A 19,650-nucleotide genomic window follows, 5' to 3' on the forward strand; every position below is an offset into this window, starting at 1 on the left:
CTATCTGTCACCCCACACGTGCCCTTCTATTTCTGTCACCCCTACTCAGCGTGCCCTATTCTATGGCCCACACGCCTCTCTCTGTCACCCCTACTCAGCGTGCCCTATTCTATGGCCCACACGCCTCTCTCTGTCACCCCTACTCAGCGTGCTCTATTCTATGGCCCACACGCCTCTCTCTGTCACCCCTACTCATTCCTATTCTATGCCTCTCTCTGCCCACAGCGCCTCTCTCTGTCACCCCTACTCAGTGTGCCCTATTCTATGGCCCACACGCCTCTCTCTGTCACCCCTACTCAGCGTGTCCTATTCTATGGCCCACATGCTCTCTCTGTCACCCCTCTGTCACCCCTCTCTCTCAGCCCTCCACAGTGTGCCTCTCTCTGTCACCCCTACTCAGCGTGCCCTATTCTATGGCCCACACTCTGTCACCCCTCTCTATTCTATGGCCCACACACCCTCTGTCACCCCTACTCAGCGTGCTCTATTCTATGGCCCACACGCCTCTCTGTCACCCCTACTCAGCGTGCCCATTCTATGGCCCACAGCCTCTCTCTGTGCCAGTGTGCCCTATTCTATGGCCCACACCCTACTCTCTCTGTCACCCCTACTCAGCGTGCCCTATTCTATGGCCCTGTCACCCCTACTCAGCGTGCCCTATTCTATGGCCCACACGCCTCTCTCTGTCACCCCTACTCAGTGTGCCCTATTCTATGGCCCACACGCCTCTCTCTGTCACCCCTACTCAGCGTGTCCTATTCTATGGCCCACATGCCTCTCTCTGTCACCCCCTCTCTCTGTCTCTGTCACCCCCCCTCTATGGCCCACACGCCTCTCTCTGTCACCCCTACTCAGTGTGCCCTATTCTATGGCCCACACGCCTCTCTCTGTCACCCCTACTCAGTGTGCCCTATTCTATGGCCCACACGCCTCTCTCTGTCACCCCTACTCAGCGTGCTCTATTCTATGGCCCACACGCCTCTCTCTGTCACCCCTACTCAGTGTGCCCTATTCTATGGCCCACACGCCTCTCTCTGTCACCCCTACTCAGTGTGCGTGGCCCTATCTCTCACCCCTACTCAGCCTATGGCCCACACGCCTCTCTCTGTCACCCCTACGTGTGCCCTATTCTATGCCCACACGCCTCTCTCTGTTACTCTGTGGCCCACACGCCTCTCTCTGTCACCCCTACTCCCTCAGCGTGCCCTATTCTATGGCCCACACGCCTCTCTCTGTCACCCCTACTCTGCTCTATTCACGCCTCTCTCTGTCACTACTCAGCGTGCTCTATTCTATGGCCCACACGCTCTCTCTGTCACCCCTACTCAGTGTGCCCTATTCTATGCCCTATTCTCACCCCTGGCCCATTCTATGGCCCACACGCCTCTCTCTGTCACCCCTACTCAGCGTGCCCTATTCTATGGCCCACACGCCTCTCTCTGTCACCCCTCTCTGTCACGCCCTCTCTGTCACCCCTACTCAGCGTGCCCTATTCTATGGCCCACACGCTTCTCTGTCACCCCTACTCAGTGTGCCCTATTCTATGGCCCACACGCCTCTCTCTGTCACCCCTACTCAGCGTGCCCTATTCTATGGCCCACACGCCTCTCTCTGTCACCCCTACTCTGTGGCCCACACCCCTGTCACTCACTCAGTGTGCTCTATTCTATGGCCCACACGCCTCTCTCTGTCACCCCCTAGCTCATTCTATGGCCCTATTCTCTGTCACCCCTACTGTGCCCTATTCATGGCCTCTCTCTGTCACCCCAACTCAGCATGCCTATTCTATGGCCCACACGCTTCTCTCTGTCTGTCACCCCTGTCACCCCTCAGCTATTCTATGGCCCACACGCCTCTCCACAGTGTGCCCTATTCTATGGCCCACACGCTCTCTCTGTCACCCCTACTCAGCGTGCTCTATTCTATGGCCCACACGCCTCTCTCTGTCATTCTATGGCCCACCGCCTCTCCCTATTCTATCACTCAGCGTGCCCTATTCTATGGCCCACACGCTCTCTCTGTCACCCCTACTCAGCGTGCTCTATTCTATGGCCCACACGCTCTGTCACTCTCTGTCACATGCCTCTCTCCCTACTCAGTGTGCCTATTCTATGGCCCACACGCCTCTCTCTGTCACCCCCTACTCAGTGTGCCCTATTCTATGGCCCACACGCCTCTCTCTATTCTATGGCCCACACGCTTCTCTCTGTCACCCCTACTCACTGCCCAGTGTGCTCAGCGTGTCCTATTCTATGGCCCACACGCCCTCCACAGTGTCTATTCTCTGTCTCTCTGTCCCTACTCAGCGTGCTCTATTCTATGGCCCACACGCCTCTCTCTGTCACCCCTACTCAGTGTGCCCTATTCTATGGCCCACACCCCTACTCAGCGTCTCTGCCCTATTCATGGCCCACACGCCTCCTCTGTACTCAGTCAGTGCCCTATTCTATGGCCCACACGCCTCTCTCTGTCACCCCTACTCAGTGTGCCCTATTCTATGGCCCACACGCTCTCTCTGTCTATGGCCCACACGTCACCCTCTCTCTATTCATGGCCCCACTCTCTGCGTGCATGCCCTATTCTATTCTATGGCCCACATGCCTCTCTCTGTCACCCCAACTCAGCATGCTCTATTCTATGGCCCACATGCCTCTCTCTGTCACCCCTACTCAGCCCTCCACAGTGTGCCCTATTCTATGGCCCACACGCTTCTCTCTGTCACCCCTACTCAGCGTGCTCTATTCTATGGCCCACACGCCTCTCTCTGTCACCCCTACTCAGTGTGCCCTATTCTATGGCCCACACGCCTCTCTCTGCCCACATTCTATGGCCCACACGCCTCTCTCTGTCACCCCCCTGCCCTATTCAGCCCACACGCTTCTCTCTGTCACCCCTACTCAGTGTGCCTATTCTATGGCCCACACGCCTCTCTCTGTCACCCCTACTCACTATTCTATGGCCCACACGCTTCTCTCTGTCACCCCTACTCAGCGTGCCCTATTCTATGGCCCACACGCCTCTCTCTGTCACCCCTACTCAGTGTGCCCTATTCTATGGCCCACACGCCTCTCTCTGTCACCCCTACTCAGCGTGCCCTATTCTATGGCCCACATGCTCTCTCTGTCAGCCCTCCACAGTGCTTCTCTCTGCCCTATGGCCCACATTCTATTGCCCACATGCTTCTCTATTCTGCCTCTCTCTCACCCCTACTCAGCGTGCTCTATTCTATGGCCCACACGCTCTCTCTGTCACCCCCTCCTATTCTGGCCCACACGCCTCTCTCTGTGCACGCCTCTCTCTGTCACCCCTATTCTATGGCCCACACGCCTCTCTCTGTCACCCCTACTCAGTGTGCCCTATTCTATGGCCCACACGCCTCTCTCTGTCACCCCTACTCAGTGTGCCCTATTCTATGGCCCACACGCCTCTCTCTGTCACCCCTACTCAGCGTGCCCTATTCTATGGCCCATTCTATGTCCCACATGGCCCACACGCTCTCTCTGTCACCCCAGCGTACTCAGCCTCTCTGTCACCCCTACTCAGTGTGCCCTATTCTATGGCCCACACGCCTCTCTCTGTCACCCCTACTCAGCGTGCCTCTCTCTGTCACCCCTACTCATTCTATTCTATGGCCCACACGCCTCTCTCTGTCACCCCTACTCTGCCCTATTCTATCACCCCTCTCTGTCACCCCTACTCAGTGTGCCCTATTCAGTGTGCTCCTATTCTATGGCCCACACGCCTCTCTCTGTCACCCCTACTCAGCGTGCTCTATTCTATGGCCCACTCATGCCCTATTCGTCACTCTCTGTCACCCCCTACTCAGTGTGCCCTATTCTCTGTCACCTCTGTCACCCCTACTCAGTGTGCCTATTCTATGGCCCACACGCCTCTCTCTGTCACCCCCTATTCTATGGCCCAGCGTCTCTGTCACCCCTACTCAGCGTGCTCTATTCTATGGCCCACACGCCTCTCTCTGTCTCTGTCTCTATTCTATGGCCCCCCTCTCTGTCCCCCACAGTGTGCTCTATTCTAAGACTCAAATTCACTGACCTCCATTCAAACCAACAGCCCATAGAGGCCCAGGAATATCTCAAAATATGGTAGTGCTTTTGGGTGTATTTTATTTACATTGACTGGTGTAGCACAATGGTACACCCTGGTATGTGTATGGTTGCTCTACCTGTATATGGAAGAGTGCACTGGTATCACTGAGAAAACAGACTGTGTGTGTGTGTGTGTGTGTGTGTGTGTGTGTGTGTGTGTGTGTGTGTGTGTGTGTGTGTGTACGTGCATGCGTGCGTGCGGGTCAATTTGGAATTTCTGAATTTAATGAATTGGCCACATTCCACAGGAAGAAGAAGTTCAATTAAATTTGAAGGAAGTATAATTTATTAAAAGCAATTTGAACCAATTAAACTGGGACGTGAAACATGAAAGTATCATTAATTTCAAATAAAATTTTATTTGTCACATGCTTCGTAAACAGGTGTAGACTAACAGTGAGATACTTACTTACTGGCCTTTCCCAACAATGCAGATATATAAACTCAGCAAAAAATAAATGTCCTCTCACTGTCAACTGCGTTTATTTTCAGCAAACAAAACATGTGTAAATATTTGTATGATCATAAGATTCAAAAACTGAGACAAAAACTGAACAAGTTCCACAGACATGTGACTAACAGAAATGGAATAATGTGTCTCTGAACAAAGGGGGGGGGGGGGTCAAAAGCAAAAGTAACAGTCAGTATCTGGTGTGGCCACCAGATGCATTAAGTACTGCAGTGCATCTCCTCCTCCTCCTCAGATTTGCCAGTTCCTGCTGTGAGATGTTACCCCACTCTTCCACCAAGGCATCTGCAAGTTCCCGGACATTTCTGGGGGGAATAGCCCTAGCCCTCACCCTCCGATCCAACAGGTCCCAGACGTGTTCAATGGGATTGAGATCCGGGCTTGTCGCTGGCCATGGCAGAACACTGACATTCCTGTCATGCAGGAAATCATGCACAGGATGAGCAGTATGGCTGGTGGCATTGTCATGCTGGAGGGTCATGTCAGGATGAGCCTGCAGGAAGGGTACCACATGAGGGAGGAGGATGTCTTCCCTGTAACGTACAGCGTTGAGTTGTCTACAATGACAACAAGTTCAGTCCGATGATGCTGTGACACACCGCCCCAGACCGTAACGGACCCTCCACCTACAAGTCGATCCCGCTCCAGAGTACAGACCTCGGTGTAACGCTCGTTCCTTCGACGATAAATGCAAATCTGACCATCACCCCTGATGAGACAAAACCGCGACTCGTCAGTGAAGAGCACTTTTTGCCAGTCCTGTCTGTTCCAGCGATGGTGGGTTTGTGCCCATAGGTGACATTGTTGCCGGTGATGTCTGGTGAGGACCTGCCTTACAAGGCACATTCACGCAGCATCTTTCTTTTGGTGTTTTTCAGAGTCAGTAGAAAGGCCTCTTTAGTGTCCTGTGACCTTAATTGCCTACCGTCTGTAAGCGGTTAGTGTCTTAATGACCGTTCCACGGGTGCATGTTCATTAATTGTTTTTGGTTCATTGAACAAGCATGGGAAACAGTGTTTAAACCCTTTACAATGAAGATCTGTGAAGTTTCTTTTTTCTTTTTTACAAATTATCTTTGAAAGACAGGGTCCTGAAAAAGGGACATTTCTTTTTTTGCTATATACACTGTATATATTTTTTTTAGAATACAAAAAATGTTAACTTGAGGAATAAGTACACAATGAGTAACGATAACTTGGCTATATACACTAGATACCAGTAATGAGTCGATGTGCAGGGGTATGAGGTAATTGTGGTAGATATGTACCTATAAGTAGGGGTAAAGTGATTACGCAACAGCATAGATAATAAACTGTAGCAACAGCATACACGGAGTGCACAAAACATAGGAACACCTTCTCTTTCCATGACTTAGACTGACCAGGTGAATCCAGTTGAAAGCTATGATCCCTTATTGATGTCACTTCAATCAGTGTAGATGAAGGGGAGGAGACGGGTTAAAGAAGGATTTTTAAGCCGTGAGACAATTGAGACATCGATTGTTTGTGTGCCATTCAGAGGGTGAATGGGCAAAACAAAATATTTAAGTGCCTTTGAACGGGGTGTGTTAGTAGGTGCCAGGTGCACCGGTTTGTGTAAAGAACTGAAACACTGCTGGGTTTGACACTCAACAGTTTCCCGTGTGTATCAAGAATAGTCCACCACCCAAAGGACTCAATATTAGGAAGGCGTTCCTAATGTTTGGTGTACTCAGTGTATGTGATGAGTCAAAAGAGTTAGTGCAAAAGGGTCAATGCAGATAGTCCAGGCAGCTATCTGGTTAACTATTCAGCAGTCTTACGGCTTGGGGGTAGAAGCTGTTCAGGGTCCTATTGGTTCCAGTTTTGGTGCATCTGCTACCGCTTGCCAGTGCGGTAGCATAGAGAACAGTCCACCACTTGGGTGGCTGGAGTTTTTGACAATCTTTAGGAAATTCCTCTGACACCGTCTGGTATTGAGGTCCTGGATGACAGGAAGTGCCGCCCGTCCGAGTGATGTACTAGGCTGTACACACTACCGTCTGTAGCGCCTTGCGGTCGGATGCCAAGCAGTTGCCATACCAAGTGGTGACGCAGCCAGTTATGCATCAGCATTATAATATGAGGACCTGAGGGCCCATGACAAATCTTTTCAGCCTCCTGAGGGGGAAGAGGTGCTGACCGTGTTGGTGTATGTGGACCATGTTAATTCCTTCGTGATGTGAACACAGAGGAACTTGAAGGTCTCAACCCGCTCCACTACAGCCCTATTGGTGTGGATGGTGGCGTTATTGGCTCTCTATTTACTGCAGTCCACAATCATCTCCTTTGTCTTGCTGATGTTGAGGGAGAGATTGTTGTCCTGGCACCATATTGCCAGGTCACGGACCTCCTCCCTATTGGCTGTTTCAACATTGTTGGTGATCAGGCCTACCACCGTCGTGTTGTCAGTAAAAGTAATGGTGGTGTTGTCCTGTGCGGCCACGCAGTCGTGGGTTAACAGGGAGTACAGGAGGGAACTAAACACGTACCCCTAAGGGGCTCCGTGTAGAATGTCAGTGAGACCGATGTATTGTTGCCTACCCTCACCACTTGGGGGTGGCCCGTCAGAAGGTTATTCAGTTGCAGAGGGAGTTGTTCAGTCCCAGGGTTATGAGCTTAGTGATGAGCTTGGAGGGCACTATGGTGATGAACTCGGAGCTGTAGTCGATGAACAGCACTCTCACATAGGTGTTCCTCTTGTCCAGGTTGGAGATGGCAGTGTGGAGTACAATAGAGATTGTGTCATCTATGGATCTGTTGGAGGCAGTATGCGATTTGGAGTGGGTCCAGGGTGTCAGGGATTATGGTGTTGATGTGAGCCATGATTCTTCTTTCAAAGCATTTTATGGCTACAAATGTGAGTGCTATGGGCGATAGTCATTTAAATAGGTTACCTTGGCATTCATGGGCTTTGGAACTATGGTGGTCTGCTTGAGACATGTATGTATTACAGACTGTGTCAGGGAGAGGTTAAACATTTATCCTTGTGAATGTTAATCGGTTTAAAGGTCTTACTCACATCGGCTATGGAGAGTGAGATCACAGTCGCCCAGAACAGCTGGTGCTCTTATGCATGGAGAATGGAGAATGAGAGGATGGCGCCGCAGGAGATGGCTGCCGATCCCGTAACCAATTGTGCTATTGTGTATGTTTTTTTGCGTTATTTGTAACTTATTTTGTAGATAATGTTTCTGCCACCGTGTCTTATGACCAAAAAGAGCTTCTAGACATTAGGACAGCGATTACTCACCCCGTACTGGAGGAATTCTTCTTCTTCAACGAGTAGGATGGGAAGGATTTACTTCAGATGCCCAACAAGGCCCTCATCCCCGTCATTTGCAGGAGAAAGAGACGGAGGTATCGTGGACCAAGAGGGTAATACACCTTTACCATCGGTGCTATTAGCCAACGTACAATCATTCAATACTAAAATAAATGAACTATGATCAGGTATATCCTACCAACGGGACATTAAAAAGTAGTAATATCTTATGTTTCACCGTGTCGTGGTTGAACAACGACATGATTAACATACAGCTGGTGGGTTTTAAGCTTTTTCGGCCGGATAGAACAGCGTCCTCTGGTAAGACAAGGGGTGGCGGCATATGTATTTTTGTAAACACCAGCTGTTGCATGAAATCGAAGGAAGTCTCAAGGTTTCCCCGCCTGAGGAAGAGTATCTCATGAAAAAGTGTAGACCACACTATTTACCAAGAGAGTTTTCATCTGTATTTTTCATAGCTGTCTTTATACCACCACAAAACAATCCTGGCACTAAAACTGCACTCAATGAGCTGTATACGGCCATAAGAAAACAGGAAAACTCTCATCCAGAGGCGGCGCTCCTAGTGGCCAGGGACTTTAATACAGGGAAACTTAAATCCGTTTGACCTTATTTTTACCAGCATATTAAATGTGCAACCACAGGGGAAAAAGTTCTAGACAACTTTTACTCCACACACAGAGACACATACAAATCTCTCCCTCACCCTCCATTTGGCACATCTGACCATAGTCCCCACAGTGACCGTAAGTACATACCCCAACCAGAAGCCATGGATTACAGGTAACAACCGCACAGACCTAAAGAGTAGAGCTTCCGCTTTCAAGGTGCGGGACTAACCCGGAAGCTTATAAGAAATCCCGCTATGCCGTCCGACGAACCATCAAACAGGCAAAGCGTCAATACAGGACTAAGATTGAACTGTACTACACCGGCTCCGACGCTCGTCGGATGTGGCGGGCTTGCAAACTATTACAGACTACAAAGGGAAGCACAGGCGCGAGCTGCCCAGTGACACGAGCCTACCAGACAAGCTAAATTACTTCTATACTCGCTTCGAGGCAAGTAACACTGAAGCATGCATGAGAGCATCAGCTGTTCCGGACAACTGTGTGATCACACTCTTCGTAGCTGATATAAGAACTTCAAACAGGTCAACATTCACAAGGCCGCAGGGCCAGATGGTTTACCAGGATATGTACTCAGAGCATGTGCTAACCAACTGGCAAGCGTCTTCACTGACATGTTCAACCTGTCCCTGACTGAGTCTGTAATACCAACATGTTTCAAGCAGACCACCATAGTCCCTGTGCCCAAGAACACTAAGGCAACCTGCCTAAATGACTACAGACCCGTAGCACTCACGTCTGTAGCCATGAAGTGCTTTGAAAGGCTGGTCATGGCTCACATCAACACCGTTATCCCAGAAACCCTAGACCCACTCCAATTTGCCCATCGCCCCAACAGATCCACTGATGATGCATTCTCTATTGCACTCCACACTGCCCTTTCCCACCTGGACAAAAAGGAACACCTATGTGAGAATGCTGTCCATTGACTACAGCTCAGCGTTCAACACCATAGTGCCCTTAATGCTCATCACTAAGCTAAGGACCCTGGGATCGAATACCTCCCTCTGCAATTGGATCCTGGACTTCCTGACGAGCCGCCCACAGGTGGTAAGGGTAGGTAACAAAACAGCCGCCACGCTGATATTCAACATGGGGGCCCCTCAGGGGTGCATGCTCAGTCCCCTCCTGCACTCATGACTGCATTGCCAGGCAAGACTCCAACACCATCAAGTTTGCCGATGACACAACAGTTGTAGAACTGATCACCGACAATGATGAGACAGCCTATAGGGAGGAGGTCAGAGACCTGGCCATGACGTGCCAGGACAACAACCTCTCCCTCAACGTGATCAAGGCAAAGGAGATGATTGTGGACTACAGGAAACGGAGGACCGAGCACGCCCCCATTCTCATCGACGGGGCTGTAGTGGAGCAGGTTGAGAGCTTCTGAGAAGCATTGAAAAGCCAGCAAAATGTATATTATCCATGTCCTTGTTCAGCCACAACTCTTTGAAACATAGAATATTACAGTTCTTCAGGTCTCGTTGATAGGATATGTGGAGGTGAAAGAAGTGCACACCTGGTTTGGCGAGGTGCTGGCTAGCAGAGTAGAACACGTCAAATGAAAAGGAGAGCTACACACTAGGAGCTCAGATGCAACAATTGAATACCAACTTTCCGACGGCCAAGCTGTCTTCATCAGGGTATAATGAGTAAAATGCGGGTCACTAGTTTATATAGAGTTTGAAAGGACACACACAGGTGTCTATAATCATGGCCAGCTGTGGCTTGATTTCATTGGTTGATTTATATAAATAGAACATGTAAAAAAAAAAAGGAAAAAAGGAAGCATGAATTGATTACATATGATCATAGATACAACTTGGCTGCATAGGCCTACAAACATTCTTTACAATAGATAGCAAAAACACAAGAATACCTTGTTATTAACTTTTGATGTTTAGTCGTTATACACTAATATTCCACATGAGGGAAGTATTGATGCCATGGAACATTTTCTTTTGCAACGTGACCCAATTGAACTACCCCCCAGGTCATGTATTCTAACATTGGCTGAAATAGTACTCACACACAACTATTTGATGTTTCAAACGTGTTTTTTTATCGAGATGAAGGGTACTGCTATGGGACCCCCTATGGCTCCTAACTTGGTTAATTTGTACGTGGGATGCATGGTGAAACAATAAATCGTCAATCCTCTCAAAAAACATTATTATTTGGAAACGGTACATTGATGATATTTTGGTTTTATGGAGGGTGATACTACAAAACAGCTCCAGGCATTCCATGCTTCTTACCTCTTGTTCTGAGCACCTGAGATTCACTATGCAATCTGACACACAACAAGTAAGTTACCTTGATCTTTTGATTTTGTGTGAGGATAATGTTCTATACACAGATATTTACAGGAAACCCACTGATTGTAACAGTTTGTTGAGTGTTGATAGCTGTCACCTGCTTCCCTTGAAAAACAGCTTACCCTACAGGCAATTCTGTCTAATCAAAAGAATTTGCAAAAACAATCAGATTTCCACAGAACCATGGCTGTGATGCAAAGAAAATTCAACGAAAGGGGGTCCTAAAATGGTCAGATCAATACTGCCGTTGAGAAAATACAAAACAAATCGAGACATAATCTCTTTCAAGCAAAGTCTCGCAAAAAGAAGCATTATTGCATTCTTACTACGCGCTATTCATGTGCTCTGAACAAATTAAGGGAATTGTTCACAAACATTGGCACATTCTAAGATCCGATGACAGTATCGGTAATGTGTTTCTGGACCCTCCATTGGTCGCATTCTCAATTGGTAACCTCTGATTTACCATCCCAAAATACCCAAAATACCCAAAATACCCCCGCACAACGTCTCCTTGCGCCAGGTGGAAACTACAAGTGTAATGGCTGCGCTCAATGCAATGGCACTTACCAATGTAGATCCTTCAAACACCCCCAAACAGGCAAACAGATCCCAATCAAAGGTGTTATCACGTGTTCCACTAAGGCAGTTATTTATCTTATAACTTGTCCTTGTGGTAAAAATGATGTGGGCAAAATGAAGAGCAAACTAAAAGTAAGAATCTCTGTGCATCGTAGCACCATTAGGTGGAAAACTCGATGTACCCATTTGCGGCCCACTTTTTGGAAGTGAACCACTCTATGTTGGTCCTTTGCTATATCGGCATAAAACAGATCACCCTCCCTAGGAGAGGGGGTGACCTTGACAATTGGCTGTTAAAACGAGAGGCTGCCTGGATCTTTAATTTAAAGACCCTTGCTCCCTTCGAGGTCTCAATGTAGTCTTTGATCTGAAGCCATTCTTGTGATTCTTGTGTTTTTGTCATCTATTGTAAATAATGTTTTGTAGGCCTATGCAGCCAAGTTGTATCTATGATCATATTTATCCATTCATTCTTTTTACATGTTCTATTTATATCTGTAAATCAACCAATGAAATCAAGCCACAGCTGGCCATGATTATAGACACCTGTGTGTGTCCTTTCAAACTCTATATAAACTAGTGACCCGCATTGTTACTCAATATACCCTGATGAAGACAGCTTGGTTTTCAAACATTGATATTAAACTATTGCGTCTGAGCTCCTAGAGTGTGCAGCTCTCCTTTTCTTTTCCCGTTGATAGGCTGGTCTCGAACAGAGCTCATCCAGTTTGTTCTCTAGTGACTGGACTGTTTGCCAACAGAACGGATGGTAGAGGCGGTTTATTTGCTTTCCAGTGTCGTCTAGTCAGGATGCCTGCACGTCTGCCTTTTTTGTGCCGTAGCTTCCACTTTCGAGTCCCAGGGACTAGGGCCTGGTACAGAGTAAGCAGAATGTCCAGAGCTGCCGACTCGTTAATGTATAAATTGTCATCCGAATTGAGGTTATTAATGCAAAGAATACACATACCATTTCCAATATTAGTTTGATTATAACTCAAATATGTCAAACAGTATTTTTCATTGTCATGAGACGTTAGATTGTTTCCTTCCAAACTGCAGTCAAAGACAGTACTGTATGAAGATAGGCAGAAACACTGGTTAGTTAAGCTCATGCGTAGAAACACGTCCTCGTGTCTAACCGCGCTGAACTGAGCATGTGCAGGCTGTCAAATCAAAAACACTCCTTCGATATAAAGTTGTTTTTAAAGAAAATGAAAATGTGTCAGTTTGTCAATTTCACAAGGTTGGTGTAATAACATGCTCAACTACTAAGATATTGGATCAAGTCTAGGCTGTACCATTAGATTTTGAGAAAATGTACAACTAAGGAAGAATTGTTTTACTTCTTTCATTGACTACTTAAATCCCAAACCACAGCCTGGTCTGCTTGGTCTCTTGGAAATGTATTTAACATGTTTAAGGGAATTTTTAAATATTATAGAATATTTCCAGACCACTGTATTTATTTCAAACTGTTTTGGAAGTATGAGTTTTAAAAATGAAATGTTTCAACGTTATGCTACATGGTATTGAAATGGTAAACATTCATGATGTCAAAATACACATTACTATGGTGATGTGTAGAATAAATAAGCAGTTTGAATTTCATTGAATTCCATTTAAATAAATTACGCTTCCTTTAATTCAAATTCAATTCCAATTCTGCTACCTGTGGGGTGTTCCAATTAAATTACATTTCCAGAATTGAATTTGAAGTAAAGAGCCATTGCCAACTCAATTAAGAATTAACCCTGGTGTTTCTGTTCTGTTCGGGTGTGTTTGTAAATTCACTCTGGAGTGTCAGAGAGCGCTCAGAGTGCGCTCTGGCTGTTCGTAAATTCAGAGCCTTGTCATATTGTCTGTTTGTAAACTGGACGCTCTGGCCAAGGAGTAGGGTTGATTGGAGCATTCTGACCTCACAATGGCAGTCAAGGAATATGTACATATAAATATATGGATGAGCGATGGCCGAGCGGCAGAGACGAGATGCAATAGATGATATTAAAATACAGTATGAGATGAGTAATGTAAGATATGTAAACATGATTAAATTGGCATTATTTAATGTGACTAGTGATCCATTTATTAAAGTGGCCAATGATTTGAGTCTGTATGTAGGCAGCAGCCTCTGTGTTAGTTATGGCTGTTTAACAGTCTGATGACCTTGAGATAGAAGCTGTTTTTCAGCCTCTCGGTTCCAGCTTTGATGCACCTGTACTGACCTACGCCAAAGAACTTAAAACTTTCCACCTTCTCCACTACCGTCCCGTCGATGTGGATAGGGGGGTTTGTAAACTGGACGCTCTGGCCAAGGAGTAGGGTTGATTGGAGCATTCTGACCTCACAATGGCAGTCAAGCACCCAAGATAACTGGCTGAAGTTAGTTAGCTTGCTAGCTATTTCCACACACAAATGAGAGAACACCTCACTCAATTTTTCTCACCTTAGCAGAGCTGATTAGGCTCTTTTCATGTTACCCAGAGTGTTGGTGACTAACTGTGCTGCTGGCAACAATTTAATTCTGTTTTTTGCCTACGTTTAAAATCAAATCAAATTTTATTAGTCACATACACATGGTTAGCAGATGTTAATGTGAGTATAGCGAAATGCTTGTGCTTCTAGTTCCAACAGTGCAGTAATATCTGATAAGTAGTCTAACAGTTCCACAACTACCTTATACACACAAATCTAAAGGGATGGAATAGGAATATGTACATATAAATATATGGATGAGCGATGGCCGAGCGGCAGAGACGAGATGCAATAGATGATATTAAAATACAGTATGAGATGAGTAATGTAAGATATGTAAACATGATTAAATTGGCATTATTTAATGTGACTAGTGATCCATTTATTAAAGTGGCCAATGATTTGAGTCTGTATGTAGGCAGCAGCCTCTGTGTTAGTTATGGCTGTTTAACAGTCTGATGACCTTGAGATAGAAGCTGTTTTTCAGCCTCTCGGTTCCAGCTTTGATGCACCTGTACTGACCTACGCCAAAGAACTTAAAACTTTCCACCTTCTCCACTACCGTCCCGTCGATGTGGATAGGGGGGTGCACCCTCTGCTGTTTCCTGAAGCCCACGATCATCTCCTTTGTTTTGTTGACATTGAGTGAGAGGTTGTTTTCCTGATACCACACTCCTCCGAGTGGCCTCACCTCCTCCCTAACACCGGACATATTCAGTGGGTTTTCAGCATTTGTAAATTCATCAGTTATTCTGCACTCTGGCACACTCAGACAAGAGTGCTCTGAAATCGGAGTAGATAGCAAGAGTGAATTTATGAATGCACCCTTCATGTCTGTCAGGGAGAAGCAGAGACTGTGTGTGTGTAGAGATGTCTCCTTGACCTCTGTGTGTTCCTCAACTCCTTATCTGGGGCAGAGTGTTCTTGGAGGGATTTGCCTCGGCTTCCCACTCCATCACTGATGAACTCATTGTCTATCAAAAATGGGATCAGGACAATCGAAGAATATTGAAACATCAACGTCTCTTGTGTGTGTATGTATGGCGGTTGCGTTGATTTTCGATTTGGTAAATGTTAGCAGTGGTCATGCTTGTCTCATTCCTGTGCGTGCAAATGTGCACGGAATTTCTCTGTGTGTTTATTTAACTGTGTCTGTGTGGAGAGAGAGAAACAGCAGCACGTACACACTCTCAATCTCATGCAGGTACACACACACACACACACACACACACACACACACACTGTGTTTTAAATAATCCCTGCTGCACATGGCTGTATATCCTTGAAAATCTTAAATATTTGATGACTTCATCATTGATGGGGCATGACACCTGGGCTGCCTGCACCCTGCCTGCTCTGTTCCACCTCTGTACCAGCTCTCCCCAGCCACAGGAGAGGTGATGTAATACCTAATGGTGGTCCCCACCCAGGGGATCCTACTGGGGCTCAGGATTGAGGAAGATGTTGAGTATTTTTCATGAGTGATGGTAAATCACATCTATACGACTATTCTGATGATAGCGATTATAAGACATTTTATCCCTATGACACATCTAATGTACCCATGTTTTAGAGGAGTAAACCTTGTCCATTGACTTGTGTGTGTGTGTGTTTGTGCGTGTGTGTGTGTGTGCGTGCGTGCGTGCGTGCGCACACTGATGTGTGTGTGTGCACACTGATGTGTGTTTGTGCTAGCTTGTATTTCTAAATGTTTTTAGTCTGAATGCAGGCTGCTTGCCTAGCAGGGACCATAACGATGGTTGTCAGGACTGGCTGGTTGCTAGGTAACAATTACCTGACTGTGCTTTGCTCGCACAGAATTACACAGAGGGCTGTGTGTGTAGGGGAACGGAAAAATACAGCAGAGCACGCTAGCTGCTGGGCAGTGTTTCAGATTCCTACCCTGACAACATGTAATGGTTGTATTTCTATGAGTTTAGGCTGAACTGAATATTGTTGTTTATTCTCTGGGATGGAATGGTAATTTGATCATGTTCCCTTTGATGCTGTATTTGTGAGGACTCCTTGGTGCTATATTTCTTTATGTGTTTGTTTAACCAGGCAAGTCTGTTAAGAACAAATTCTTATTTACAAACCCTTCCCTCACCCGGACGATGCTGGGCTAATTGTGCGCCGCACTATGGGACTCCCGATCACGGCCGGTTGTGATATGACCCGGGATCAAACCAGGGTGTGTAGTGACGCCTCTAGCATTGAGATGCTGTGCCTCGGGTATACAGTACACTCTTAGAAAGTGTATACTGTAGGATAACCTTTTGAAGAACCCTTTTGGTTCGAGGTAGAGCCATTTTTTCCCCACAAAGGCGTCTACTTCTGCAGGGGTAGTCAACTCTTACCCCACGAGGTTGGGAGCCAGCTCGTTTTCTGTTCTGCCTGATAATTAACTGCACACACCTGGTGTCCCAGGTCTAAATCAGTTCCTGGTTAGAGGGGAACAATGGGAAAACATGCAGTGGAACTGGCTTCCAGGTCCAGAGTGGAGTTTGAAGGTCCTGTAAGTACAGCTGCAGGACCCTTTTGGAAACTTTTTTTCTAAGTGTATATAGGTCAGAGGTTGCATTAGGGTTGTGGGTGTTGCATTGGTAAAACTGAAAGTGAGTCTGTACTGTAAGTTGTGAACATGCTGGTTGGGGTGGACATAGATTTATGTGTGGTCTGTGGTTAAGCTGTGTGAGTCCATGGGAAGATGAGGTGATGCAGGGCCACACGGCTGTGTGACAGATGTCTGTCTGTCTGAAACAGTTCTATATCTATTTTATTCGATAGGCCAATCTGTTCTGTTCTACATCTATGAGCAGACATTTGTTCCAAAATCATTTTTGTTTCCAACTAATCAGAGGGTCAAATAATAATCATAACCTCAATTAGTTGATTAGTTCTAATCAGAAGATGAATTCATCTCTGAGTAGCTGATTTGCTGAACTTTAAGTGGCTACTAGTAAGTGGTATATACTCTCAAATGGTGAACACATTTTAGCTATGAAGAACTAAACTTTTCCTTTCTAATAATATAACCAGCCATTTAAAGATGCACTATGCAGAAAAAGCTCTGCCATTTCCTGGTTGCTAAAATTCAAATAGTTTGCCTAATTTCAGTTTGTGACAAAACAAGCAATCATTGTGTCGATAATCATTGTACCATCTAAAGCGCTTAAGAACGGGAAGCATAGAAATATCACACATAGAACTGATCTATAACTCACATGTCTATGCAAATTTGATCGGGTCACCCAGAAAGTTACATATTGTAGCTATAAAATACCCCATTTTCTTCAAAACATTATAACAAATAAATATATTTTTTTATTTAATATGACTGTTCATGTTAAACTTGTTGTATTATGTTTTTAACGATCTATACACATTGAATAGTGTCATTACAATATATATTAATAAGCAGCTTCCATCATGGTCAGGGGTCTGTGTGGAGAGATGCTGGCCAATGCCCCCAAAATGGCTGGCCAGCTCCCCAGACATGGATGATATATTTGGAGATCATTAAACGGTCCTAAATGAGACCCTGGCGTGAGAGAGAGCCCTGGCCATCTGGCCCCATTGTGACTCCTCTCCTTCTGGGAGACTGAGGGCTTCATTCAAACACAGCAGAGAGGGAGCGCGTCAGGGGCTCTGATTGGACAGACGCTGACTGAACCTGGCAGCTCTTAGCAAATCAGGGAACTGTTGTTCTCAATTACCTCAGCCCACCTCGCTTGCTGTTTGTGCATTTCTGTCTTATCTTTCTCTTTCTCTCCATTTCTCTCTCTCTCGCTCTCTCTACTTCCCCCTCTCACAATTTCTCTCTATCTATTTCTGTCTTTCTCTTTTCTTCTTCCTTCCTCCTCTCTCTCTCTCTCTCTCTCTGTGTGCCTATGGGTGAAGTTGAGCAGACGTGGTGAGGTCCATCAGCTATGTGGCAGCTGAAACATTCACTGCTGCTAATCAACCAGCTCTGATTTGGTCCCAAAATGATGACTTCACCAGAGTGTAATGAATATACTGCCACTGCCAGACAGGAATTACATGTGCTACTTGTGAAACCAAAAGAAACATGTAATTCCTTGGTAAACAACACATGTATGGCATGACAACAATAGTCAGAGGAGTGGGCTGAAGCACATACAGATCCAACACCTGGCACACAAAATGTTCAAATTTTCTATGCAAATTGTGTATTATGAAATGAGGCGTAACCATTGTTCCTGTGTGGTTTCCCTGCGCAGGTAACAAGCTGAACAAGGACTTGAAGCACTACCTGAGCCTGAGGTTTCAGAAGTCCTCCCCTGACCATGAGCTCCAACAGACCATCAGAGCTAACCTCTACCACCATGCTATGCCTTGTGAGTTCCACCCCCTAATCTTCAGTCTCATCTTCGTGTTCCTCCTCCTAAAACTCCTCATCATCCTCACAATATTCCTTCTCTGCCTCCCCTTTCACCCCACCTCATCTTTCCCTCTAACTCCTCATAATACCCCCCCACCCCACCCCACCCATAAAGGAACATACACTCTTAGAAAAAAAGGTGCTATCTAGGACCTTAAAGGGTTCTTCGGCTGTGGGTTCCATGTAGAACCATTTCCAGAGAGGGTTCTATATGGAATCAAATCCCCTATGGGGACTGCCCAAAAACCCATTTTTCTAAGTGAGTAGACACAAATAAGCCATTCAGATGTACCGTAATCGAATAAAAATGTCCTGGGTTTTTGGAACGCCAGTGATCCACTTGTCCTCCCGACACTGGAAATCTGCCCTCCCAGATGTTTCACTTAACTACAGTACAGTGTGTGGTGCGGTGGGCCAATGACCTGGGTGGATGCCAGAGCAGACAACTGTGTACTGTGAGGTCAGCTCATTATCTGTTGGATGTGATTGGTGCTGGGCATGGTACACTTCTGCAGTACAACATTATGTGACAGTTTACTCCATGTAGTCGCTGATACATTTGAATAGTATGTTTTTGAAAGTGGAGCTTTATATTCAAAATATTCTGGTCGAGTGGTCTGTTGTGGATAGGCCGTGAACCTTCCTCTGAATCAATGAAGCCCTGCTAATCAACCACAGTGTATATTGTCAAGGACCTGACAGCAGTTGCTCATGTGTGTGAGTGTGTGTTTGGCTGCATGTGTGTGTGGCTGTTGTGATGTTCTCAGTGGGGACGTTGTTTTCATGATCACATGTCTCAGTCACAAGCAAAATCCCATCAGTGGAGAGAGACATTCCCTTTCCTACCACACAGCACCTCTTTATGCATCTGGGATGTGAAACTGTGTGTGTGTGTGTGTGTGTGTGTGTGGCTTTACCTATTTTATTTTTTGTCTCTCTTTTTCTCCCATTCGCTCTCTCTGTATCCTTTTTTCTCTCTCTCTGTATCCTTCTTTTCTCTCTCTCTGTATCCTTCTTTCTCTCTCTCTGTATCCCTCTTTCTCTCTCTCTGTATCCTTCTTTCTCTCTCTCTGTATCCCTCTTTCTCTCTCTCTCTGTATCCCTCTTTCTCTCTCTCTGTATCCCTCTTTCTCTCTCTCTGTATCCTACTTTCTCTCTCTCTGTATCCTACTTTCTCTCTCTCTGTATCCTTCTTTCTCTCTCTCTGTATCCCTCTTTCTCTCGTTCTCTGTATCCCTCTTTCTCTCTCTCTGTATCCCTCTTTCTCTCTCTCTGTATCCCTCTTTCTCTCTCTCTGTATCCTTCTTTCTCTCTCTCTGTATCCTTCTTTCTCTCTCTCTGTATCCTTCTTTCTCTCGTTCTCTGT

General features: G+C 46.2%; 1 protein-coding gene across 11 annotated transcripts in view; it reads left to right on the top strand.

The window, feature by feature from the left end:
• Window positions 1–19,650, top strand: part of LOC115102051 (membrane-associated guanylate kinase, WW and PDZ domain-containing protein 1-like) — a 221,262-nt gene that overhangs the window by 76,989 nt on the left and 124,623 nt on the right. For all 11 annotated transcript variants that reach the window (XM_029621581.2, XM_029621582.2, XM_029621572.2 and 8 more), the window contains exon 2: window positions 18,124–18,240. In XM_029621581.2, coding sequence (XP_029477441.1) covers window positions 18,124–18,240 — 117 coding nt within the window. The remainder of the gene's footprint in view (window positions 1–18,123; window positions 18,241–19,650) is intronic.

Source organism: Oncorhynchus nerka, linkage group LG20 (genome assembly GCF_034236695.1).
Source record: "Oncorhynchus nerka isolate Pitt River linkage group LG20, Oner_Uvic_2.0, whole genome shotgun sequence".
NCBI lineage: Eukaryota > Metazoa > Chordata > Actinopteri > Salmoniformes > Salmonidae > Oncorhynchus > Oncorhynchus nerka.